The sequence below is a fragment of the Anser anser genome, assembly GCF_964211835.1.
Source record: "Anser anser genome assembly, chromosome: 1".
NCBI classification, from domain to species: Eukaryota; Metazoa; Chordata; class Aves; order Anseriformes; family Anatidae; genus Anser; species Anser anser.
In genome coordinates this window covers 3,757,816-3,784,607 of record NC_139720.1, presented here as the reverse complement: position 1 = coordinate 3,784,607, position 26,792 = coordinate 3,757,816, and the positions used below count along the sequence as shown (strand labels likewise).

At 44.2% G+C, this 26,792-nt stretch overlaps 1 protein-coding gene across 15 annotated transcripts in view; it reads right to left on the bottom strand.

Moving 5' to 3' along the window:
* LOC310897289 (uncharacterized protein) overlaps positions 1–26,792 on the bottom strand; it is a 127,466-nt gene that overhangs the window by 65,764 nt on the left and 34,910 nt on the right. For all 15 annotated transcript variants that reach the window (XR_014582189.1, XR_014582190.1, XR_014582191.1 and 12 more), the window contains exon 2: positions 23,128–23,384. Coding sequence is in view for 4 of the 15 variants with exons in the window: in XM_083830727.1 (XP_083686853.1) it covers positions 23,128–23,384 (257 nt within the window). In the remaining 11 variants the exon portion in view is untranslated. The remainder of the gene's footprint in view (positions 1–23,127; positions 23,385–26,792) is intronic.

Genomic DNA, 26,792 nt, shown 5'->3' with positions numbered 1-26,792 from the left:
TGCTTTGGATTCACATCTGTAAAAACACAAAGTATATCCATGCCTTACTGGGAATTCATTTATGTTTGTAAAGCACTCTGAAGATTAAAATTAAAAAGAGCAAGCAACCAAAAAAAAATGGAACAAAAAGAAGAAATGTATGAAGTAAAGTTATTCAGAGTATTGTCCTCAAAAAGAATGCTCTAATGCGACATTCTCTCTTTAGCCACACAATTAGTAAACCTTTAGCAGAACCAGCAAAAAAAATTCCTCATTCCCTTTACCATGCCAAGTAGTGACCTGGAAGAGCTATTCAAACCTCCCTAAGAACTGGTAGGTTCCAGACAATGAGTAACTAAACAGCAAGGGATGTACCGGAAAATGCAATACAAAGACATCTCATCACTCAAGGTTAGCACGGTTCTTAGTCTGCTGCAAATGGTGATGCACAAGCACCAAGAAGAGAGAGACGGAAAGAGGAGGATGCCAGGAAGAGCCCTGGCTCTGTTCAAAAGTTTGCAGCTGGGAGGGGATGAGGAAGGGACACAAAAATGCCACAGATCTGTCTGGCTCCTTCACTTCCCTCACCTACAAGGTTACAAAGCCGTTGGATATGGAGAAGGTGCAGCAATTACCTTGGTCACCCTAACGTCTTAGTTTTCACACTGTCATACTGCTCTCCCTGAAATCAATAAAGAAAGTACGGTCTTCATAAACATACAGTAGAATTAGATGGACAAACATATATAAAAATAAAACTAGCAATGGTTCACAACAGCAGCCGCACGTTCATCTTAGCACAAGGTACCCAACCTTCAGCATCAGCAAAAAACAAAACCAACGATGCATTCAGAAGAAAACAGAGTAGCTATCTCATTAATTCATCAAGCAACTGTGCATGAGAAGAAATGTTTTCCCAATCCTGCCGTCATCAGCTGAGGTTCTAAAATCTCAATATGAAATGCATACATGCATCATTAGGAGGTATGCAATCGTCTCACTCCTTTAAAAGGGACATCATTAAACCTCAAGCTATTAAATTTAGCAAAGCAACAATAGAGCTTTATGGAGTGTGTTTTTCACTAATGACCCTGGCCACTATTTTTGCTTGCCTCTAAAATGCACAGCCAATATTTGTGGTTTTAAAAAAATGACGTTTCTGTTCTCAAAATGCTGTTGTGAGGGGGAAAAAAATCCAGAAAAAAAAATTCTAAATTCCAAGTACAATCAAATATACAAAGTAAAACCACAGCTTTCATGATACTCCTCCAGATTTTAAATAGATCAACATATTTTGGAGATGGGTGTGATTTTATGCTAGCTATGTCCCTTCAAAATTGGCAACTATGTTTAGTTCAGTGGCTTCTTATTCCAAATTCCAAACTCTAATTGAAAATAGATCTCCATTATGGAGTCCTACAGCTGAGTATACTTTAGAGGAAAACTATTTCCTTTAATTTATTTCAACTTCATTTGCATGACAATATGTCATTAGCAGATACAAAAAATGTATTCTAAACAGAGGAAGAATTCTGTGCCCACAATTTCAATTCGCATCTCAACAGCGTGAGATGAGCTTGCAGTTTAAAGCACAAGCCGTTCTGTTTGGGTTACTGCTGCTGGATTTATTTTTTTTTTTTTTCAACTTACGAAGAACTGCCGCAACTCCACGAAAACGACTCGAGTACAGAGCGAGGTCTTCCCACCTTAGTGATTAATGACAAATGAAGGAGGGGGAAAGGAAACACATACTCACTTGGGAACTCCATCAACAACCTTGTGTCCTGAAAACAATTCTTCTGCGGGAGAAGCGGTACTTAGCTACTAAAACATCTTCTGCCACCACGTATTTTTCCCCTCTCTGCAGCGCTCTCGCTGCTTGATAAACAGCCAATAACAAATCTTTCTCATAAAGCAGCACATAAAATGGATTTCTTGCACTTGGAAGAAAATATATCATTCTACTCGAGTACATAGTGCTTACAGGAACAGGAGGTTTGCATGAAGCCTTTGGAAACAGCCATAGTTTCTAGTTGTTGTTGAAGTGACCTCTTAACTGAACCCTGCATTTAGAGAACATACAGTGCTGGGGAAAGGTAATTGCTGATCTCACAGCACCGCTTTTTTCCATGGGAGGAGAGTAAGAAATCAGAGAGCATGCTCTGTGTTCAGAAAAATAAACACCGTATGCTCTGTCAGAAGGGCTCAAACCCCTCTGGTGGGTGGGGAACAGCCCAAACATACAGCAGGTGGAACCCTGGACAGAAAAAAAAAAAGAGGATTTCCTCCCTCCCTTGAAGCACAAGCCATTCCCTCACCTACCATTAGCTTCTTCCTTCCACGCAACTCACCCAGACAAATGTAATAACAGCTCCACTCTCAGTGTAATTCATGTTCCCAAATACTCCATCAATAGCGTGAAATCACGGAGTCAGGGAGTCCTAGAATACCCTGAGTTGGAAGGGATCCATCAAGTCCAATTCCTGGCTCCACGCAGGACCACCCCAAAACCAAACCCTATGTCTCAGAGTGCTGTCCAAACACTTCTTGAACTCCAGCAGGCTCGGTGCTGTGACCCTGGGCAGCCTGTCCCAGTGCCCGACCACCTCTGGGTGCAGAACCTGTCCCTAACCCCCAGCCTGACCCTCCCCTGTCCCAGCTCCAGGCCGTTCCCTCGGGTCCTGTCGCTGTCCCCAGAGAGCAGAGCTCAGCGCCTGCCCCTCCACTCCCCTCCGGAGGGAGTTTTTTCAATCTCTGCACGGGCGCAGAGGGACAGGGGTGTCTGAAGATCTAAGAAGGGAAATCTTGACAACCCAACTTCATCAGAATCAATTCAAGTGCTTCTGATCAAGCTGGTACAATTGCCCTATTTTTAAGAATGCAGGAAAATAATAAAAAAGGCCTGTTCTTGGGAGTCAGGCTCCCCACAAACAGGAAGATGAATTGCCTGATTTGCAACAGCCCAAAGAGCTGCAGACATGGCAGAAGCAGGAAACCTGGGCTTAAGGCTTCGGACAGACTGATGGCATTGATCTCGTACCCTGGGACAGTGCCTCATCACCACATCGTGGAAAATTTGGGCTGAGAGCCTTCCTGCCCTCTCCCGCAGCTGACCACCTCCACAGGAGTGCAACAAGTCATAAACCACCAAAAAAAAAAAAACAACTAATAATCTCAATTTTCAGGCTTTATGGTTAGTGTATGCCTTCGGAAGGGAACAGGACAACTTTCAAAGCCAGTTCTTGGCAATGTGTTCCTGCAGTGCTGTCTACAAACAAGAGAACAACCTTAAGGGCACTGGTGGTGTCCCATTCCCAAAAGAAAGCCCTGTGCAGAGCAGCAGCTACCTACCAAAGAAGCAGAGTTAGGGGCTGTCCTCTGGTCCACAGACCAAGCCACAGGGCATGCTTCTAAAAAAAAAAATAAAGCTTATTTTTAACTTTCCTATTATACAGAAGCTGGTTTTAGAAATAAGACGTGTGCAGGGAAGAGCACATTGTTTCAGGTCGAGACCTCTCCCCGCCCATCTGCCTGGGCATTGATCTCGCTCCGCAGCCCAGCTGATGCAACGCTGGTGTCAGATTCAGCAATAAACCGAATCCACCTAACCTCACCTGGCTCAAGCCCCCTGCAATAAACATATTTATTTAGGCATTCTTACGTTTTCAGCTGTCCGCGTGTTGAGTAAGTTTTGCCTTGACCCTCGCTGCCAGCCTGCCCGTGCGTAATGTTTTCAAGCAGAATGCCACAGCTTGTACTGCTCGCAGAAATATCACAGCTTTATTCTTTAAACTGAAACCTGTTAATTACCAAAACTGTTCCCTTGGTGACTCCAAAGGGTTTCAGATCCTTCAGAAGACCCGCAATTTAATATAATTAAGCTCATCAATTTATTTAGTGCACTATCTGTTATCACTCTGTGGCAAGACGGAGGCTGGCACTAACATTAGTTATCAGTCTTTTTGTATTTCAGATTTTATATTTACCTTATCCGATATGCTTTTATATTATTCAGTTGTGTTCAACACATGAAGACATATCTCTCTGCTTTATTCTCCTTCTTCTCTTGTGCTTTTATTCTAGCTTCTTCATTAACTCTCAGGCCTCCATGCATTCTCTTATTCTGTTGAGTATCTGCTCGAGAGACTGGATGCTTAGTGGTAAAATTACCTGAAATCTTAATTAAGGATCTAATTCAGGATCTGGAGCTATTACTAACAGACCACCACCACTAACAGATCTATAATCTCAGTATTGAACTGTCTCTCCAAATGCCGTGCAACATTTACTAGCAGAATCTATCACGCAAAATAAAGATTAGAGCTTCGCATCTCCTCAGCTACAGATCCGACTCCCCAGGCAGCGTTTATTTCAGAGGCTCAATAATCATCACAAATATGTGTGATCAAGTAGGCAGCCAACATTTACAAATTCTGTCTTAACACGTCAAAAATTCAGGGGAGCTGAGCGTCCCAGCCCTCACACCACGCACAATAACACGCGCCAGTAGAGACAGAGGAGGATGGTATTTGGAAACTCGGTACGTGCATGTAAATTTAACATTATGAAAATTGCGGTGCCTTAAGGTTATCAGCAGCGCTGCATATGTCCCAAATGCTGAATTTTGTCAAACTATTTCCAGTACATCTATTTTTTCCCCCGCTCAGCGCTGGAGAGATCCATTTTGCAAATACAGATCCCGGTACTGTGCAACAGGCCAGGCTTAGAGGCTGGCTTTTAAGACTGTGAGACCCTCCTGCTGCTCTGGAGGAGGAGTATAACCTATCTCAGGTTGGAAAAACTGCCTTCCTCACTTTTTTTTTTTTTAATTTCAGATAAATCCCGAAAAATAGCCAAGTATTTGCATTCTGCTGTCTCGTAATACCAGCTGCTGCTCAAGCTAAACAGAGAAAAAAGGCTGAAGTCATGATTTCGAAGCAGCTGCTTTTTTATTCCGTTTTTTTAGGCAGTTTTCAGCAGGGCTGAGAGTGCTCGGGGTAGGACAGCACAGCACGCAGCGATCCAAGGGCACCGCACCAGCACAAAGTAGGGCAGTGGCAACAAGAGGAACAAAACCACTGGAATTTGTAGGACAGGGTGAAAACCTATCAGCGCTGTTCCACCTTCCACACAAACCAAATAAAAAAAAAAAGCTCTCTAGCTTGTTTTTACTCTCAGCCTAAAATGCTACAAAATACAGAACAAAACTGAGGGGAATAACTTGTTTTAAAGCATTTACTAATTACTCGAGGCTATTTTTCGTTTTACTGATTCATGGTGATGTCCATTACCATATGAAGTTAGACGAGTTTTTTCCATGTAGATGTTTCCAGTGAAGTCAGTGGGGATTCAGCAAGGCCAGGACCACAGTATAAATAGAAATCAGAAAATAGTATTTCCATAAGAAACCACTCAGGTTTATTGGATTAGCAGGCACTTACAAGTGACTCACACCGACACAGCCTATAGTAATCCAATCTACTTGTGATAAAAAATTCAAGGGAAACCTTAAATTTAGAAAATCACCTCTGTGGATTCTCACACGGCTGGTTTTATTATACGAAATCACATTAGTTGCTCTCTCCAAATGAGAGGACAAATAAATTAAAAGATGAATTTTAGCCTTTTTGTCTACCAGGAGCGCAGTGTGTTCTCAACAGGGATAGCTCCCACATGGAACACAGCAAGAGCAGGAAAAAGAGCAGAGTAGAAGTGCTGGGCAGAATGCAAGTTTCCCTGTCCCACAGTCCTGAACACATTCTGTGCATCAGAAGGAGAAAAAAGAAGAAAAGCCATTAAGTTATCACACCACACTTTCAATCAAAGCAGATTTTGTTAGACCTAGGATGGCAGTCATCTGATTTGCGTCTGTACATCGGTTTGGGTTTCTGACGCTGAATTTCTTGGGGGAACTATGACATCTCCCTGCGGGATGAACTCTGACTTCTCTTAATATACACTGAGGTGTTCTGGCACAGACAAGTGAAGTACGAATGCTTTACCCAGATCCTGAAGGATGCCTTCACAGCTTTCACACCTCCTTTAAGAACGGGGTAGCAAGCATGGAGGCTGTGACTGGTATGTACCTTATTTCCATACAGATTATTTTGCGGCAATTACTTATTCTTCGACACACTACCTCTTAACACTGCCATGAAGAAAAACACTCTTTTTGCATTATTACAATTTTGCCTTTGCAGATATAAGCAAAGACAACGATGGCCAGAGCATGGGTTCATGCACTAGAGACCTGAAATTCTGACTGTTACCTTTTATCCCCAATTACTGCAAATACCATGATTTAATACTACCTGTAAGGATACCTGAAAACCATCTAACTCATGTCGTAATCAAGGCAAAGCCCCTGATCCATACCTGGAGTTGTACATCACTGTATACAGATGAGAAAACACACACTTTTAAGAATCAGCTGCACATTACTGAGGACCACAAAAGCCTTCCTGACTTGAAGGCTGCGGTGGCAGCTGTTATTCAGAGCACAGCAGCCCTCTCCTATACCTTCGAGTAAAGTTAGGTACATGCTGTTGGCTTTGATCTAAGCACATCACAAGCAAGAGGCTCATCTTTATCTTTTTACACACACTTTCTACATGCATGCACTCCCACTCTCAACCAATTCCCATTAATGGCTCCTCTGCAATCCTAAAAAGCAGTACGCTTCAGCCTTGGGGTAACTAAATTAGAGGGATCTATGCTGAAGTTAAAAATCAGAGTGAAGACCAGGCACGCTACTTCCACCACAATTGAAAATAAGCCCTCAGAGAGCCTCTGCACAGGGTAAGATTTGGAAAGGTTTAACATACTCCGCTGCTCCCATGAATTTGGTCATCAGCACCTGGGGACTTGCCTAGGGACACTCAGAAAAAGAGATAAGAACTACTTGGTAGTCAAAAGTTTAGGGTCTTTGTATTGTATATGGAACAATTTGAACGTCCTGCAACCTCCTCCTAGAAGGAAACGTAATGAGGATGATCCTAGGATGCAGGAGTGCCTAACAGACAGCAATCGTGGTGGCAAAGTGCAAGGGGACGAAGCATGATTCGGTTTGCCTGAAAGACAAGGTTAAGAAATTCCATTTTCTGTTGCAGTGAATTGGTTAAAAAAAAAAGTGTGACCTCCCTGCCCTCGTGCATTTTGTCGGATTTGTTCTTTGAGAAATTCTAGCCTCTACGTTACAGTAAAATGCTATAGAAACGTTCAAATTGCTAGATTTTGTGCTAACCCTAATTTGTAATCGTTCTGGCCTTGCAACCACGGTGTGAAAGTTACTGAGCTAGACAGCTGGGAAGGGGTGGGTGTGAAGAGTGGGGGTGGTGTTGGGTTTTTTATTATTATTGCACTTCTGGTGCTCAACCCTTCCACTCTACGAAATCCATATTCAGAAGTAGGAATGAAGAAGATGCTTTTTACTTGCGGCTATTTGGTCAGATCCTAAAAGCATCTGCACCTTTAATTGCAATGAATGAATTTACCTCCCTTCAAGTTTGCTTTGGTGACTAAAGTGTATGTATTTTCAGCCTGCAGCCCTGAGATAAAAAAAAAAAATACAATAAAAAAAATTTTACACTGCTCAGAGAATTATTCTGTCCATGTAAGGCTCTACGTTTGTAATTACTGGTACCTCCTGAAAACCCTTTAAAAAAGCCCACTGAGAAATGCTTTATAATGAAACCTGTAAGAAAATTCCCTGAGCTCAAAGCACTATTACAAAATTAAAGCTTAACTGAAGTTCCACGAAATGATTGTTAGTTTTTTCATGTAAACCCATGGCGAGTTTTGACTCAAGCTCTAAACCCTACTTACCTAGCATGTTCACACCTAAATGCAGTGCTTCATTTCTTATCCCCAATCTGTCATAACAGCAAGATGCTTTCGCTCTGTAGTTTTCAGAACTCAGTCAAACCCAAAACTACAGCATGATTGCGGATGATGGAACTCAGCCATGTGCTACCGAAAAAAAAAAAAAAAGAAAGCAAAGCTGAGACAATCCTCAAGTTTAGTCTGCGGTTACTACCCAAGCGGGCGCTGGCCACAGCCCTGTGCCAGACCCAGATGAACGCACGCAGTCGGGTTTTTATCCAGCCCCAGGCTCTACGTACGTGCTGGGTCGTCATCACGTGCTGCACCGATTTACATAGCCTCCCTACAGTCTGTAGCGTGAGGCAGGCACGTGAGAAAGACAAACTTGTGCTCAGTTTCTTATGCAACCACTGGTCAATTATTTTTATTTTTCCCGAAGCTGCTGCTCTTACCAGTACTTTAAAGGTCACTATCATATAAAGAGCTGTGAAAAGCAACACTGGGCTGGCTTATGGATCAGCTCCCAAGGTAACGTGTTCGAAGGCACTCGACGTCACTCTATTCCAGCCTCCCGGCTCCTTTCTTCAGACAGGTACAAGTTGTCTCCGTGAGAAAACACTATCTTGTGCATGTCCCATTGAAAAGCTTCATCTGTTCGACACCTGATGATTCACTCACCCACATGTTGAAGTCCACATGAAGATGACTCATTCTGTCCCCAAGAAGAATCACCTGGGATACCAAAGTCCCCTCATCTTTTCCAGAGCTGGTAAACTGCTTTCTTATGCAAAGCAAGTGGATGGCAGGCTTTCGTATTACTGCCTGTGACACGAGCAACAACTGGTATCGAACTGGGCCCTGGCAATTTTGTAAGTTAGATAATAATAATAATAAAAAGAAACTTTCAAGATGACAGAAGTATTGGCAGAGGAAATAATAATGCTTCGTGATGACCTAGTGGTGGTTGAAGACAACAAATGATTTTAATCCTAACAAATCAAAGTTGTCCGTGCTTCCAGAAGGAACACAGGCTACTCCTCTGGGACTTGGATGCTTTCTACCCAGAAAGGGCTCTGAAGAGGCTTCACTCTGAAGTGAATCATCTCCATGTGGACTGCCAGTGCAGGGTAAGGGCGTATTAATGGTTTGGCTGATGACAGCATCTTCCAGTGCTTATGAAACAAACCAAGCTGAATTCTCAGCTAGAACTTCATGTCCAGTTCCGATACCCACCCTGCAAAGATACCAAAGGACTGGCAAGCGTTCAAAGGAAGAGCTCAGAAAACAGTCACACTGCGATACAGACTTCACGATGCTGGGTCAAAGGAGCAAAAACAGTTTATTACGGAGAAGATGAGGATGTGACCCAACTTCTAGAGATACTTTGTGAATACGACAAACAGCAACCCACCCTGCAATAACTCACGGAGAAAGGCACAGCAAGATACAAAGGCTGGAAGCCGGAAGAACTCAATTTTGAAATAACTTGGTGTTTTGCTGTAGCACTACTAAAGATTTAACCTTTAAAAAAGAAGTGCAAGATTTACCACTACTTGGTGAGTTCGGACTAGACAACTTTCTAAAGGCACTCACTCTAAGAGCCACTTCTGTGGAAAAAAATCTCATCTTCAGTCAGATGAGGTCAGACCAGATTAGAGGCTTGGTGTAAAGACATGAAACTAAAACTTCATTAAGAGCTAGATATGAAATCATAAAATTAGCTTTGAAGTTGATTTTAATTTGTAACTGTATTGCTCTTCAATGCTTACTGCAGCACGCTGCATGAAGATGAACTGTTCCCTTTTCACTTGAAGAAAGCAGCACTTGGAAGATGGCTCTCCCCTCAGGAAACCGATCTGCAGAAGCACAGACTTGGAAAACGCCTGATCCACTGCTTTGCTTTCTCCTCATTACTTCAAAAAGTAACACAGAAGCTAAAGTTAAGATGGGAAAGAAAGAAAATACCATTTAGGGGAGAAACAAACGGTGACTTAAATTGAGCATTGTTAGAAAATGATGAGGAATTACGTTTCAGGAGCACATTAGTTTAGCCAAAACAATTACCAGAGAAGAACGGGAAGACACGCTTACTGCTTTTACCATCCAAGTCCCTCTTCCCAGCCCCCATTCACCCCAATACTTTTTATCACCATCCCTCTGTCTCTCCAGAACCTCAATTTTTGACTAACGCTGTGACAGTACTTGGCAGAACAGACATGGCTCAATAATCAGGCAATCATCTAGGCCAGAAAAGACGCTTGAGTTCATCAAGTCCAACCACCACCCCAACCCATCCCTAGACCGTGCCCCTTGGTGCCACATCCCTGCAGCTCCTGAATACCCCCAGCCTGTTGCAGTGCTTGAGCTCCCTCTCCACGAAGGAATTCTTCCAAATGTCCAACCTAAACCTCCCCTGGCACAACGTGAGACCGTTCCTCATGTCCTAATAACGCAGTAAATACATGAGAGAGACTTTTAAGAGACATACTCCACCTACACGGCTGGTCGTGCCAGCGAGCACAGAGCCCGTCTGTGACACCAGACAAGGAACACGCTGCGAGAGTGACAAAAATGCTGACAGATGTCAAATGTCCTGATAAATTAGCAACAATGGAGCAGATACCGTAAGAAAGGAAGGTTGTTTCTTGCTATTGAACGAGAAAAGTAACGGGTGAAGATTTTGAACTCTGCAGTTAAGAACCAACAGGATTAGGATGAAGAACAAGCAGCAGCTGACGCTGTGCCCTTGCTCCACACTGAAATGTTTTGTTCTGAACGCTGCACTGTGAGCCGTCTAATGGCTTTCAGTGAAAATTCACCAGCTCTTCTTCAGGAACTAAACAGAAAGTTCTTGCTTGAAGGTATTCGAGGTTAAATATTTCTCGGTGTTTCTGATTTCATGGCACGCTCCACATCTGCAAAATCAGCTCTACAAGAAGGCGTGCATGCAGTAATGCCTTGTGTGGCATTCAGGTAGCTCAGGAGCACAGATCGCTCTCATTTTATCTCCTCTGCCACTCTACTGCACATGCTACAGGGACCTCTGAAGCTGCTCCTCTTCCCTGTCACGTGCAGCAAGGGAATTTGTACAATTCCGGACAAGGCACCCAAAGGTAACCATTTAATGTGCTTCTAATTCTGTAGTTCAAAGAAATTAAACAGAATAAAGCATAACTGACTCATTTTTAATTCTGAGTCATCCTCAATTTCTGGATTCCTGTTTCAGGCTATCTGTATTCTGGAGAAGGGATCGGAATATGGCAATTTCTAACCATCCTAAAAATAAGGAAATTTACATTTTCATTTCTGGAAGTGCAACTTACAGGCAGGCAGCAGTAATTGGTCATTATTTTCATTTTATACTGGAAAAAAATTAATAAAACCCTCTCTGTTGAACACAGTAAGAGTTTTGAACATTCACAGCAGGTAAGATAAACCCCACTACGCTTCACATGGGATCAAGTCCCTTCCTGGCTGGTCCCGCTGAACTACAGACCTTGAACTTGGAGCTCTTTGCCTTCTTAGCAGTTCCGTTTTAGTCCATTTTAATACTCCACAAAACCCAAATGTGTTCTTTTTATGGAATAACTGTCAGTACCTCTTTTATTCCATGAGATTAGAGTTTAACTCCTTTAGGATACAACCCTGATTCCTAGAAAAACATATGCTTTCCAGGAGCCCAGAATACTAGTATTTCTGGTGAAATTATGGCAGGAGTATTTAGCACAACGTTTCTCAATCTTGTAATTTGTTGACAAGATGTGAATTGCTCAGCATTTTTCTTAAAATTCTTGTTATCAGAATTACCAGATTACTTAAGAATCTCAAATGCCAATCGTGAAACGTTTTCCAGTCTCCAAGGAAGCACAGAAATGACCAAAAATGATCTGACATCTCCCCCCACCCTCCAAAAAAAAAAGAAACGGCACACAGAAAGAATTCTAAATGTTATTTATAATGTCTCATTCATTTTAATCAATCATCAAAATACTAGTGGCCTAATTGTGCCTGAATACTTGTTCAGGAATGTTGCTGACAGTTTCCATGCACTGCTGTCAGGTCTTCTTTACTGAGAGGGGAAAAAAAAAAGTTATTGTCTTGTATCACAGTTTTCCAGCCTTTTCAAGATTACAAGTATCTGATGTTAGCACTAAAATAAATATCCGTGGTTTTAGCGAAGCGCGTGAATTAAACTAAAACATTTCCATCGGAGGTCACTGCATCGACCGCTGTCAGAGCAGCGCACAACAAAACCGTCAGGAGCACTGCCCTCAGTCTGGTGCTTCATCACGACCGACCCCAGACGACTGCCTGGACACAAGCAGCTGGACACTGACCGCTCCTTCACTGATGCCTACGTCAAACAGAAAACGGAGGCACCTGAGCTGTGCGCTCACCATTAATGGACGTGTTTATGTGGCCTGCAGCCCCTGTTCAAATACACGTGGGCTTCCAAAGATTAACATTAAAAAGTCCAAGCCCTACAGATCAGCTAAATATTTGGGTCAAACAAGATTATAGCAAATAAAAATCAGAAGTAAAGAACTTAACCTGTGCTTACAACTCTGAAAGCTGCCCAGATAAGCTCAGCTCAGTACCCAAATTTCCAGAGCTCCTTGTGCCTTTGACTCTTGGCTTACTGAGTGCCAAGACACCTGTGACTACTCCTGGAATAGTATTAAAAAAAAAAGTCCCTTTTCCGGCCACAAGGACCAGCAGAGATGCTGTGTAACCCACATTCACACAGCTGAGCTGCCTTTGCCAGCAGCACGGGGCAACAGCCAAACTCCACACCAGAACCACCCCCCTGCATTGCCTGGGGAAGAGCTGGACGAAGCCCCGTTAACGAGCACGGCAGGGATTAGAAGTGGGGATGACCACAGGACGCTGTTCGATCCCACTAAGCCCCGTTTAACTCACTGGTACAGACACAGCCGGTTTCCACACAGACTGCTAACCGCAACCAAAATGGCCACAGAAGGGCTGGTTCTGCCTCAAAATCCAAGACAGCATCCACAGCAGGCTGGAGAGCTCATAATGCCAGCTTTTAAACCTCACTGGAGTGTTTTATGGAAGAAGAGTTTCGTTCACCAGTACTTCCCCAGGCACTGCAATTGCCGAAGTTCCTTTTCTCTCCTTCCCAGCCCCTCCGTCCCGAAGCCTCCAGAACACAGACACGTGGTGCAACCAACTCCAGGTCTTGTGCAGAATGAACAGGGCTCCCAAATGGATCCCTCTGATGGCATTAAAGCCCCAAACTACAGTTCTGTTAATTTATATTTTAACACAATTTGCGTGCTGGCATTACGCTAGCATATGGCAGTTTATTTTATTATTTAAGTTGGAAGAGCTTTAACTGAGAGAAGCAGTATCATTAAAAAATCACTTACATACAAAACCAAGCCTTTCTTGTTGTTAAAGTGAGTTAGACCCAAGTCTTTAGGATGCTGATCCTCTTCTACCAACACAAATACCACTCCAAATCGAGCACCATTTTTCCTCTGCACAATTATCTTTACGCTGCTTTTTCACAGCAGAACACCAAGGAAAAACAACTACGAAGGGAGCCAGAGTTCCCTGTTTAGAACTATGATCATAAAAAGAAGAGTAAGTCCTGCTACTTGCCGTCTGAAATTACTCCTGCAATTAAGAGACTCTGCCTTTAGCTCTTTGAAAATCAGACATCCAGATGAGACTGATCACAAGGACCCTTCCCTTCCTCATTATGTGGCTGGATCAGTTGGGTATAGCCTTTCACAGTGCAGGTTAGACGAGATGAAATCCTCAGCTCCAGAGGACCCAGAGCTCTGACATCTGCAGAGGTATTTGCATTACAAACCTTAGAAGAAGTTAACCGTAAACAAGACACGAATTGTATCACTGCCAGCAACACCTCAGCACAATCTGTAATCCTGCAGTAAGTGCCCAAAACAGAAAATACCAGGAACACCATTACTGAAATAAATTTGGGACCCTACAGAAGGTAAAATCAGACAATTTGAAGGAAACAACCACTTCTGAATGAGCAGAACCCTGACTCTTCACTGACTGCTGAGCAGTCCAGCCTCATACTTCAGACTGTGCAGAGTTAACCTGATTTTTTTGCAGGCCTCAGTAACAGCAAGAAATCCTTACCACCGATTTCAGTGAGATCTATGCATAAGAACTATCAATTCATTTCCTTGAGAATCAGAACGAGAAGTCCTCAGCAACTGAACTGGAAGTTAACATATCCCAAAGAAATTTAAACATTCTCCTACAAATCGCATGCGAGTCCTCTTTTCAAAATGACTAATCCAACCCAAATACTCCTCAAGCCCTCATCTGTCGAACAGACAACTCCCTGTGCGAGTATTCTCCGAGACCACAAAAATTTCATGTTAATTTTTCTTAATTCCTGGCAGGCATTAAGTAAAAACACCCTTCATCTTCTCAGTCCTGATACCGATCCTGAGCATTTGTGTTTAATCCACGTCTACTTGATGGGAATGAATTAGGGGAGTGGTATTGGCATCCTTCGGGTCCCCAGAAAATCCTACCTTTCCCCAAATTCACCCCCCCTGACAAGAGATCAGAGGATGTCATCAGTATCATCACCTGCTCTCAGCCCCAGCCCTGGCATGGCGTGGTGGGCAGAGGAGTGTGCTCACCCTGCCAGAAACCGAGAGCTGCTACCCTGCAGCTGAAATAAACCCCGGCAGCACGTTATGTAATCTACATAGTTTTTAGACCCGTCTGCCTGGCCGTGAAGCTCAAAGCTGAGGAAGCTGCAGACAGAGCAAAAGGGAACAGAAAAAGTTCGTGAACCTCAGCCCCGAGGCTGCTTACGAGTCTGTGTGCGCAGGCTTACGTGGTACTGTCCATTCACCCACACAAACCTGAGCCTGCTCTCATCCTGCCGAAGGTAAAGCACCACAAAATTTCCAGCCACTCAGATCAGTCACTTGGATGAACAATCACCAACACCCAGTATGCTAAAAGATACACTCAAAAGGTTATTTTTTTGGGTAGCGTATGAATAACTCCAGACTGACACAAACTCATCTTAAAAACTCAAGAACAACTCAGCTGTTGCGCTGCCGGTGACCATACAGAGCGAAGTGCTAATACTCAAATTAAACCTGACCTTTAAGGATGGATTCAGCTCAGCTCACTGCTTTCGTTAAAAATGGAGGTTTTTCTCATTCACTAAAGCACTTTCTGAAACTGTACTTCTAAAGAACATCTGAGCCTTATTGCAGAATCCCAGACTGGTTTGGGTTGGAAGGGACCTCAAAGCCCATCTCATCCCACCCCCTGCCATGGCAGGGACACCTCCCTCAGCCCAGGCTGCCCCCAGCCCCATCCAGCCTGGCCTTGGGCACTGCCAGGGATGGGGCAGCCACAGCTCCTCTGGGCAGCCTGGGACAGGGCCTCACCGCCCTCAGAGGGAAGAATTTCTTTCTAATACCTTCTCTAAATCTCCCCTCTTTTAGTTAAAGCCATATCCCCTTGTCCCATTCTTACACCCCCTGACACAGAGTCCCTCCCCAGCTCTCCTGCAGCCCCTTCAGGCACTGGCAGGTTGTTCTAAGGTCTCCCTGAAGCCTTCTCTTCTCCATCTTACCCTGGCCATCCAACACTAACAGAAGAACTGCTCTGGCAATACTCCTGTCTTCGTGCCTTGAAAGAAAAGATCTGTTTTTCAGAGGGCTCAGGTTAAGCAACGCGAACACCAGGTTGCCAGGGCATTGGCTAACCACTCCTGAAGGTGACAGCTGAGGACACCACCTCCTCGTCACACCTCAGCCACCCAATCCACAACTTACACAGGGCAGCACTGCTGCTACCTTCAGTGTGGACACAGAAAACAAATACGTATCACTAGAACCCTAAGCTCCACCTGACCACAGCCCCGGGCTGCAGGCTTTTCAATTAGATTTATTTTTCAAGGAAGCGATAAAAGTTGACAAAATTCTGAACCATCCAAATCACAACACGGTGTGCCTTGCAACCACTATTACAATGGCTCACCAGTTTACAGAACTTGATCTTCAATTTCATTCTCACTTCACCCTTCAGGGTGACCCACAAGCCTACACCTTAATTCAACCTCAGAGAGCCTGCAGCCTTCTTGCCGCGCTGCGGAGCTCCGCATCACATAACCTTCCTCAAGCGCCACGTTGACTGATGACCGCTCTCCAGAAGTGACAGCACTCGCCAGTCCGAAGGACTGAAATGGCAGGACAGGATTTAATTGACCTCATGTAGGTGTCTGCAACGGATTTACAGGCATTGTGAGTGTTTAACACCCCACTGGAGCCACTGCAGAGCCATCAGCCTGGCGGAGTCCAGGCAGCAACACCTGTCTGACCACAAGGAGATGTTTACGTAGGGCGAGCCAAATTGCTCTTTCACCCTCTCTGTTTGGGGACAGGATTTGCTGTTTAACATTACCCTCTGGCCATTTTCAACAGCATATTCCAGCAGGAATAGTAGGATATTCCAGCAGGACTAGGGACGCAACCCCATAAAGAACATTTTCCCAATAGCTTCCACGTCACCTTGACTGACCTGAGTACCTCGATGTGCACGACAGCTCACGAAGCTCAGAGATACCTCTTGCTTCCAACAAAAGCACAGTAAGCAAGAGAAGACACGTAAACAAGTCCCGCAGGAAGGAGCAGCTCCCCAGTTCCCCATACACCGCTCTCAGCCCGAGGCAGGAGATGACCATCGTGGTCACATGAAGGCAGCTGACAGCTACCGGTGGCAAACGTCATCTCTTGAGATTCAAGTGGCTGAACTGCAGGATTTCAGGGACAGACAAGTTCCAGTATTGTCAATGGGACGTAAATGTAACATTTTTAAGATACCATTTATTGCCACTTCTTCAAACAACTCTTAGAACCCACAACAGAAGCAAGGTCTTCTTATTAACAGTTAATTAACATGCTAAAGACATAGCCATTTCCACAGAGACACACAAAAGTCTACTCCTATAAAAATCCATACTGTCATTTAACGTAACCATTAATTATGCTGAAGATGATTCAATGTGAGATCACAGGTCTATTGAGGAGAAAATACTAAGTAAATCTAAGTGAAGTTCTTCTCAGCCTTTTTTTTTTTTCCCCAGCTAGTTATTATACAGTGTGACTGGGAGAGTAAACAGAAGATGAAGTTCAAGTAGATAAATGCAAGGTCCAGTATCTGGGAAAAAAAAAAATAACTACACACTGAAGATAAAGGGTTCTAAATTAGTTTTTCCTCATTAGTAAAGACCTTGAAGTCACTAAGGATAGCTTTATGAAAACACAGCTTTCACAGTGGTTGATAGCAGCAGCAGTGAGAATGCAAGCAGGAATTCAGAGGTCATTAGGCAGGGAACAGAGACCGAAGGAGGGAGCAGCAGTGTGAGGTGCATCCATCTGCTGCACGGTCGCACCGCGAGCTCTGCGCGCTGTTTGGTGCCCCCACCTTAGGAAGGGGTAACACTGGTACGAAGAACAGCAATGAGCAGCGTTAGGGAACTACTTCCATACGAGGAGAGATGACAGCAGCCTGCAAACGTTCCTCAGGGCAAGGGAGGGGATTGTCCCCCCTCTGCTCCGCTCTCCTGAGACCCCACCTGGAGCCTGCGTTCAGCTCTGGGCCCCAGCACCAGGACAGGGACGTGTCAGAGCGAGGCCAGAGGAGGCCACGAGGATGTTGATGGGGCTGGAGCCCCTCTGCTGTGGGGCCAGGCTGAGGGAGCTGGGGGTGCTCAGCCTGGAGAAGAGAAGGCTCCGGGGAGAGCTCCCAGCGGGCTGCCAGGGCCTGAAGGGGCTGCAGGAGAGCTGGGGAGGGACTCTGTGTGGGGGTGTAGGGATAGGACAGAGGGAATGGCTTTAAACTATAAGAGGGGAGATTTAGATAAGCTCTAAGGAAGAAATTCTTCCCTCTGAGGGCGGTGAGGCCCTGGCCCAGGCTGCCCAGAGGAGCTGTGGCTGCCCCATCCCTGGCAGTGCCCAAGGCCAGGCTGGATGGGGCTGGGGGCAGCCTGGGCTGCTGGGAGGTGTCCCTGAACTTAGAAACATTATGAACATTGGAAAACAAGAACAACTCATAGTTCTGCTGTTAATGTAATTTTCCACAGTTACCCACCTAAAGCCAGTGTACCTTTAGACTTGTGGAGATTCACCCAATTGCTCAATTTACCTTCTTCAGCGCTGTTCTGTATATACTGCTAATGCAGAGTGATAAACCAGTACGTCCTGAACAAGCTGTTTTTGAGAACAGAACCTCAGAAAATGAAAACTGCTGCACTGTGAACAAAGAGCACTTTAAAAAGCCATCATCCTCCATCATCAAAAAAGGTGAATCCCTGCCCTGTCACGTCTTTCAAAGGTGAAATTACAAATCTGCAGCTGATGGAGAACGATAACGTACCTTATAAATACAATCAGCATTCCTACAAAAATATTAGCGATGATTCCACTTGGAGAAGACTACCACAAGATAGATGTGTAAACTCAACCGTGTCACGTGCCCAAGTGGGCATTTGCTAGGACTTGGTACAATCATGGTTGCTCCTGTCCACCCCCAGATTCCCACAGGGATCTGTGCTGGGATCTGCTCCCAGCACTGTTCGATTAACTCAGAAATGACATGGAACGAGCTCAATAGATGCTGTCTGTTGATGATACTAAGTTAGTCACGGTAGCGAAGACAGTAAACGAGCAGGAAAACTGAAGAAAGACTGCAAACAGATTACTGATTGGGCAATAAACTACGTTGATGAAATTCATAAAGTCAATGAAATTAAGTGTGAAGTAGGGTAGCCGGTGGAGGGGGAATACAGGTCAAGAGGCTTTAAATTGAGTCTCGACTTAAGCCAGATGAGCTCTAGAAAATTATGATTGCAATGGGGAGAGTAAACAGAGATTCATCATTTACCTCTCTTCCAGTACAAGAAGTAGGCATTAAAGGGAGTTCAGAAGAACATGGGACTTCACTCACTACATTGCCATGTTAGTCAAGCTATGGAACTACAGAGTATCACATTTCCTGAAACTTCTCATGGCTTGAAGGGAATATTTAAGAAAGTGAGAAGACAAATCAAGTGAACGTTATAAAAGAGACATCCGGCTCAGTGAACTCCTGCACTCCCCATGTCTGAAGACCGAAGGGTGTGTGCAAGGAGCATCATGCGTTTTTCTTCTGTTCCTGCAGCGCTCAGTTACCCACCTTTGGGCTCTGCTGGAGACAAACACTGCTCTAGGTGGGTGTATGAGAACAGCTGCTCTCTAGCCTTATGTTCATTACCTCTCCAAGAGTCATTTTGCCTAGCGCAGGTACGATGTCCTGACAAATTGTCAGGTGTTAGTATCTCTTCCTACCCTGTTAAAAATACCTAAGTGTTCACTGAGCACAGTAATTTAAAGCCGTGTTTCACCCCTCTACCGAGTACAATTCAGTAATTCTGAAGTGTTATTTTTTTAATTGCACACAACCTAATGTGAGGAATTAAATTCACAAACAGGGAGTTGGAAGTACACACAAATACCAACAAGACCATTGCTAAGGAACATTTTGGTAGTTATTTCGCTGGTTGCGAATGGAGTTAAACTGGTCCCAGAAGAAGAGAGGACTGACCTTTCCATTCTGTCCTGCACGATTTGTCAGGGGAAGTCCTCTGAACTACACCGAAATAATATATCCACAATGCACGGTAGCAACGGCTGGCAGGAAGAAAGGGATCTCATGACTCATCTTGAAGTTACCATCTAGTGGACAATTCTATTTGCAAGAGCATTGAAAGTGGAGTACCAATTCGATCCTTGTAAGGCATTCATCCACACAAGCACCCTGGCTGCCAAGGTTGTGTTTGCTGTCCCTGTAACTGCCCTCCCAGCTGCAGCCTGGCACTTGAAGGCAATGCAGAATACAGGGGAGCACAACACATTTTTACTGGGGTTTCTGATTTTGATGGTGGTGCTGATGGGCAAAAATAGCATCCTGTATTGATGCACCTGGAAAATTTCCTTCGTCATTTCTGGGCAGCTCACTTTAACTCTCTTCTGATCTCTGAGGAGCCAAAGAGGAAAGAGATGGTCCTAAAAATCTTGGGATATGTGACTTTACATAGCATCACCATGACCAATATTCCCAGAGACTACTGAGCACCTTTTCTACAACACCTTGGTGAGACCTTGACGTGTCTGCCCAGCCTGATACGCCCTAAAACCCCCGTCAGAAATGTAGGTATTAGGTGTCCGGAGAAAGCCTAGGCAAACGGTTCAATTCCTTGCTGGAGTTCCCTATTCCAAGAAGCAGAAGGCGTTTGTTGCTTAACACTCTTTTCCCTATGAGCCCTACATTTTCACTCTTGACTCCCGTTGGCAGAAGGAAAATTCCCTTTGAAAACTCCCAACCCCAAAAATCACCTTGATTTCCAAGCAGCCAGAAGAAAGCTCTCTCTTCTAGGAAACAGCCCCACTGACATGACAAAACCAACGCGCGTTTTAGTGATACGTCTAGAGACCCACACTGTAACTGACTCCTTTGATACAGTTGTGCCAGCAGCACAGAAATAGGAAAAAAAAAAAGTGTACATTAACTGGACCAAATATTTTTTAAGAGCATTACCATATGACTCATTTGTACTTTTTTTTCTTTCCAGAGGAGCTCAAATTACCCCAACGTGCAAAGTAACATAAATCGTCTGTTACAGAAGACCAGCACAAAGAAAATTTCACTTGTTCTAGGTGCATATAGCACTAATGCTTAATAGCCAAGACCGCAAAAACGAATCCTACATTGCCATGTACTGAACCACTTAAAAAAAAAATCAGGATTGCTGAACAAATCACAGCTTTTAAGTTTTTACTCCCCTTCAGTCCTGTAGAATATCTCAAGGATAACAATTAGTAAAATGTAAACTATATACACAAGATTAGAAATTCTGCCCAGCCGCTCTATTTTCTTTCACACAGTCCAGCTGCCTAAATTTAGCATGCATGTTTTTATTTCTAATAGAAACTATGTTAACAAACCCCATGCAGCTCTCCGGTATCCTTGACATTGAACCGCATTATCCCAAGTCTGGAAGAATTGCCAGGGTCAATTGTCTGAGCTGGGAATAACTGGGTTGTACCGGTAACCAAGCTCAAATCCACTTACCCCATCTCTGGATTAGGAATGAAATCCCAGAATGGCTTGGGTTGGAAGGGATCTCAAAGCCCATCTAATTCCACCACCCTGCCACGTGTACCGACACTTTCCGCTAGACCAGGTTGCTTGAATACGAAGAAAAAAAGTGGTTGTACACAGGTCTTACATATTAAAGACAATTACACACACGAAGTTTCCCATCTAGGTTGAAGTAACGGTCTGTGCTGAGCCATCAACGTAAAGAGCAGTGCCTCTAAAATCTAAGTCACCCCCTTTGGAGGAGGTCTGGTACAGGTACCTTCAGGAGCTACCCGCCTTCTCTGCTTTCCACCATCAGCTTCAGCACTGCCTACGAGTTTGAGATTCATGAGAACAATCTCACCCACGCTATTTGAGGAGAAACAGAAAAAGTGAGGTACTTGCATAACGGCCAGGGTGTTTTCAAGAAGTGTCCAGGAGGGAACTTCTCCATGCACACTCATGGGAATACTGGCCTACTTCACGGGATTACTACCTAGCTGTTGCATTAGTCTTAGACACACACAGGCGTACGCTCTTTCCCAAGTACACACTTCATCTTTCAGACTTACTCATGGTTCTTGGAAAGCAGAAGATTTGGATCCAGACACACACGCACACCCCCATTGGCTAACTCTACCTGAACCGCGTGTCAATCATGTTCTCCATGCCTGCTGCAAATACTTTGCCAGCACATTCCTTTCATATGGGAAAACAGTATTTTTTCCCCAAAACAAACAAAAGATCCAACAAAACCAAACCAAACAAACAATAAGCCACCTCAGCTGTATACCGAAAAAAGCGAACAGCCAGAAGAATCACTTCAGAAGGCAATCAATTTAGCAGTTAAGCCACGGTGACAGCAAAACTGAAATTGCCAGCTAAGTATTAGGGTTTATAAGTACATTTGCACTCAGATACCACCTACAAATATTACTTCTGAGATTCTGTAGGAGCTTGACTATGTAACAGTGGTTACTAGATAGGTTGGGCGTCTATTTGTATTCCCTCACATCACAAAGCTGCCATCAAGCAATCTGTATTTCTTCTTGGACCCACCGTATCTAAAAACAATGATCCTCTTGTTTTGTGAAAGGGATGGAATGTGAAATCCCATCCACATCCGAACAGAATCCCACAAACATCTTGGCAGTAAAAATTGATTATGTAAAGCCCAGATGGTATCCCAAATATTCCTACTTGAAAATTCAGAGATCATTTTTTTTGCTGAAATAAATGACACAAAAGTATCACGCCTAAAATTAACTGCACAAAAGCATTAAGCTAGGTAACCAGACTTAACTGAGCAGTTATGTGGACTATGAGAAGAACGTGAATGTGGCTTTCCCCATTTAACTTCATTGTCAGAAATGAACAATATTTTTCTATTCAAATGTACTTGAATGACTGGCAGAGAAGAAGATAAAATAAGCAGATACATCCAGCAACATATTATACTTAAAGAATAAGGTTTCCAGTTCCATCTAGAGTGCAAGAGCTTTCCATAAACTTTTGCAGCCATGTTTCAAACGTGCAGAACTCAATTTGGTATTTTTGTTTTATTTGGTATTCTAACAAGAGTTCTTTTCTTTACCTTTTGGTCTCCTATCGTGCAATTTCAGCTCTGATTCTGGCTTAAAAATGGTTTTAGCTACTGCTTCACCCAGGAGTCTAAACCTGCTTAACAGTTCAGTTCCAATATCAACTTAATCGCTGCATACCCTTTATTAGGCTACAGGATAAAGATCGATCCTCGATTCTGGCATTTTTCTGCGAGCCCACTCCTATATTCCTTTTATATCCATCACTCCACTGAATGCCAAAGAAATCTCAGTGCACTTGGCATGAAGGCTCCACTTCCTATATTTATGCTCCCACTAATGTACGCTCCATTTTAGTCCTTACCAGCTTAAAATCATCTGTGAGGCAAGACAGCAAAAACTGCAAAACAGTTCATGCAAATGTTTTACTTGCATGAAATACCGTTCACCCACATTGCCTTTCCATCATCTTCTTTCTCTTAGATTTTCTGTTTGAATATACCCCAAAATTAATAGTAAACAATCTACGGTCACTTTGTGAAGTGAACAGCATATGGTCATATTAGGACTGTTACTCCTACGCCAACTTTCAGCATCTCCAGATAATAAAGCAGTACTCTTTTAATTGTACTACCTTGACTTTGCTGGCAGAGACACATTTGATTCTTCACAACAGATGAAAATGAAGTGCTCTCTCCAGGCAAGAATTCCGTATCTTTGGCACACTAACGCTTCATCCTTTTTAATTATTCCACAGGTGGTTGCCTTGGAAACTGCCAAGCAGCTCTTGGATTTGAGGGATCCAGTATGAGAAAGCAAGAAGCCTTTGCAGCCACAGCATTCGGATCCATGGCGGCTGCAGCGACAGGGCCACAGAACAGTCAGGAAAACCTGAAAGAGAGGGGAAAAAATGAATTATAGTTATATTGCTCAATTCTTTAAAAATACAATGCAATTCATGTAGATAACCCCTCCGCAGCGGACGTGAAGCAGGCTTTACCACTCAGGCAGCCTTCCAGCACAGCGTTTCACCTTAGAGAGGACAGCACTGAAATGCTGATGCCGGAGGAGCTCGCTAGCTCAGCTTTCAAGATCAGGCAGCTCGAGATTTTCCTCAGCTCCAACAGACTTTTCCTCAGTGTCTGGTCAAACTGCCTGAAATTCAGCGCTATTGTTTTTCTTTGAATAAAAATAGAGTTAACTATAAATAGACTTCATCACGAATGCTGAATCATTGTACATTGTATCATACAGCTAATAGCTTCAAACTTCATTTAGGCTTTAAAACCAGAACTGACTTTGCTTAAAACACAATTAAAACCCCAGCAGAGCACACAGGATTTAAATGTACAGAAAATTCTCCTTCCCCTATTTCTTATTAGTTCAAAAGCTGAACATTTGCCATTAAAAACACAAACCAAGCAAAAATTTGAAAACAAGAAAACAAAACCTAATTACATTTCCTATTGCTGGTCAAAGTTCTGAATTGTGATTATCCAAAAATATTTTCTTTCGTTGTTTTCTCACATCCAATTTGTTAACAACAAATAATGAATAGCAAGACTTCTAAAAATAATTTCCCTAAAGCTATCAGTCACGCAAACGATCACTCCAGCACCCAGAGCCTGTCTCTAGTAATACATCCAAGCTAACAGCAGTCCCTCAAGGCTCACTCGAACGTATTTTGACTCGCAATATTAACAAGTACCCTGGCACGACCTCCTCTAAGACAGAGGCATGGAGGCAGATTTGCCTTCACCTTTCCATAACAAGACACCTGAAAGTCACAATAATATGTTTAACACTAGAGCCAGTTTTTAACAAGGAGGAGTCAGTATGTATTTATTTCCACAAAGAAAACTGAAGTGAGGCAACGGAAGCGGAAGGGCCTGGGGACAATCCTGCACAGTAGCCACTGTGTCCTTCCCGGCAGGTCCTCTCCTTCAGGTTGCTCTCAGGCCTTGCTCAGCACCTTTCCGACCAGCAGAGCCCACCACGAGGCCCGCTCCAGCCCCACCTCAAAACCCAACCAACCGAAGTGGTTCTGCGCTATCCCTTCCCTTTCTGTTGTCCTCCCTTACAGCACTCCTGGCAGGCACTTCCGAAGCCACAGGAAGTCTCAGAACCACCTCAAACTCCTTTTTTAACTTGCTAACCAAACTGTACTGCCTCCACCCCTCTTTCTTACCTTCCTGATTCACTGCCTTGACCGCAAGTTAGACTGGGAAACCATTTCCATTCTCTCCCAGCTTGCCTTCCTTGTCCAACCTCACCGAGGACAAAACACATTTAAGAAACCCTCTGCAGGTCGCCTCCTTCCTGATGGGTACAAGGACTGTTGTCTGCTTTTCAGCAGTTCATAGCGGTTCCAGAAGTGAGACTTTTTAATCATTTTTTGGACGCAATTCAGGACTAACATGGGTTTTCTCAACTCTCCTGTCCCACCAGCCCGGGACGTGCTTGCCATGTACCTCCATCCTCTCCCCAAACTTTCCTCTTCAATCAGCCACGTTTGGATCACATCTTCTAGGGATTCCCTCTGAAGAAACGGCATGCCAAAATACTGTGAAATACTGAGATCTTTTCTTTTTCTTCCTCTTCACATTAATGGATATTACGTAGATGGATCTCCTGCATGTCCTGTTACTGCAATAGGAAACCCGTCTCTTTTCTGTTTCCCTAGAGTGTCTCTAACAGAGATCCGGTCTCCAAAGCCTCAAAGTGACCCCTTTACCACAAAGGGCTACTTTTCTTTCCAGGAAAGGTGGATTCTCTTCCTTACCTCAAGCATCTTGACACTACTCTCAAGCACTTCTCACCCTGTACTCATCAGGTCATTTTGATGCTCCCCACAGGGAAGACAGATGAATTTCAGCCTACAATAAGCTCAACGAGAATGCTGATTTCTTGCTGTTCTGATCCGGATCTGGTACATGACCCATTCCCCCATTTTAGTCCTTTTAATCCACTCGAACATCACAGAGATGGTCCCAGAAACAGGGCATCCAGTTTTCAAGAGGTGCTAATGCCTCCCATTTTCATTTGCCTTACGCTCAGAGCAGTTTCACTGCGGTTGTTCCAAACTTGTGTCACAAGGCTTCTTCCACCTTGATTTAATCTTAAACCCTTCTCAAGACGTGCCTCTGTAAGACGACTTTTAAAGTCTTTTCCTGTAGTAGCTGATGGAGCTGGTGCACCATCCCTCCAAAGGCTGTAAGAGATGTCTTGAGAGCTTTTTGTGTTATTTATGTATTTTGGAACCCATTTTAACATATACTCATGTTGTACATATTTATTTTTAACACAGAATCTTCCTGTGATCAACTCCACGGTTCAGTGGCTTACCTCTGCCCGTATTCCTCCTGCTCAAGCTTCTCAATCCCACTGCAGTCTCTGTCCACCTAGTGCTCTTGGGTTTGTCTTGCTGCTCCCTACAGACAAAGGTATCAGAGCCACCAGACGAATCCAATCCCTGCCTCTGATTTCTTTCAGGTTCTACGAAGCCCTTCCCTCTCGGGTGCTACGAAGACACCCAGATCAGCAGCTCCACTAGCTGGCTTTCTTCAGCCCTTTGAAGAAAGATTCCACGTTCTCTGCAGCTCTTCCCTAGACTTGAAGTATTTCCGTCCTACTGTTTCTCCAATATATAAAGGAAGGAACAGAAGCTCCTGTCCCGCTCTTGAGAGGACACACAGCCTTGCTCATCTCCCACCGTGAGCGCTCAGCACAGAGCTGCCTTGGGATTCGCATCTTGTCTCTAACAACACTGCGACAAGCCCCTGGGGCACCGAGTGCTTGGAGGAGCTGCCTGCGCTTCTCTTGAGAGTCGAACACCCTCAGACTAAAAGCACTGCAGGCCCTGGGGCGAGGTGTTACTAGAAAGACGCATAAAGCACAGAACTCTTGAACAGCCAGAAGTAAAAGCAAGATGAAGAAAAAGCTTTTAAGTAACTTCCTAGTTTTCAAGCTTGATCGCAAGCCGTTAGTGACCTGAATTTGCATAGTCCCTAGGCCTCCCTGGAGGAGAAGTCTGTCTGTCCACATCTGAGCCCTTGCCGAGTCTGTTCCATGTTCTCAGCAGCCTCCCTCGCTCACACAGGCTCCTTTCTCACCCGTCTCTACCCTGTCCTCAGAAAAGACACCCCAAGAGCTGCGCTCAGGTGCCCTCAGGGAAGGGAAATCTTCCACCTAGCAGGGACTTCCACCTGACAGAGGGGAGTGTAACCTTCAATTCAAGCGCAACTCATGACACATCCTGCCTTGGGGTTTTCAGAAAGAACCAGGGAAGGCCAGACTGCC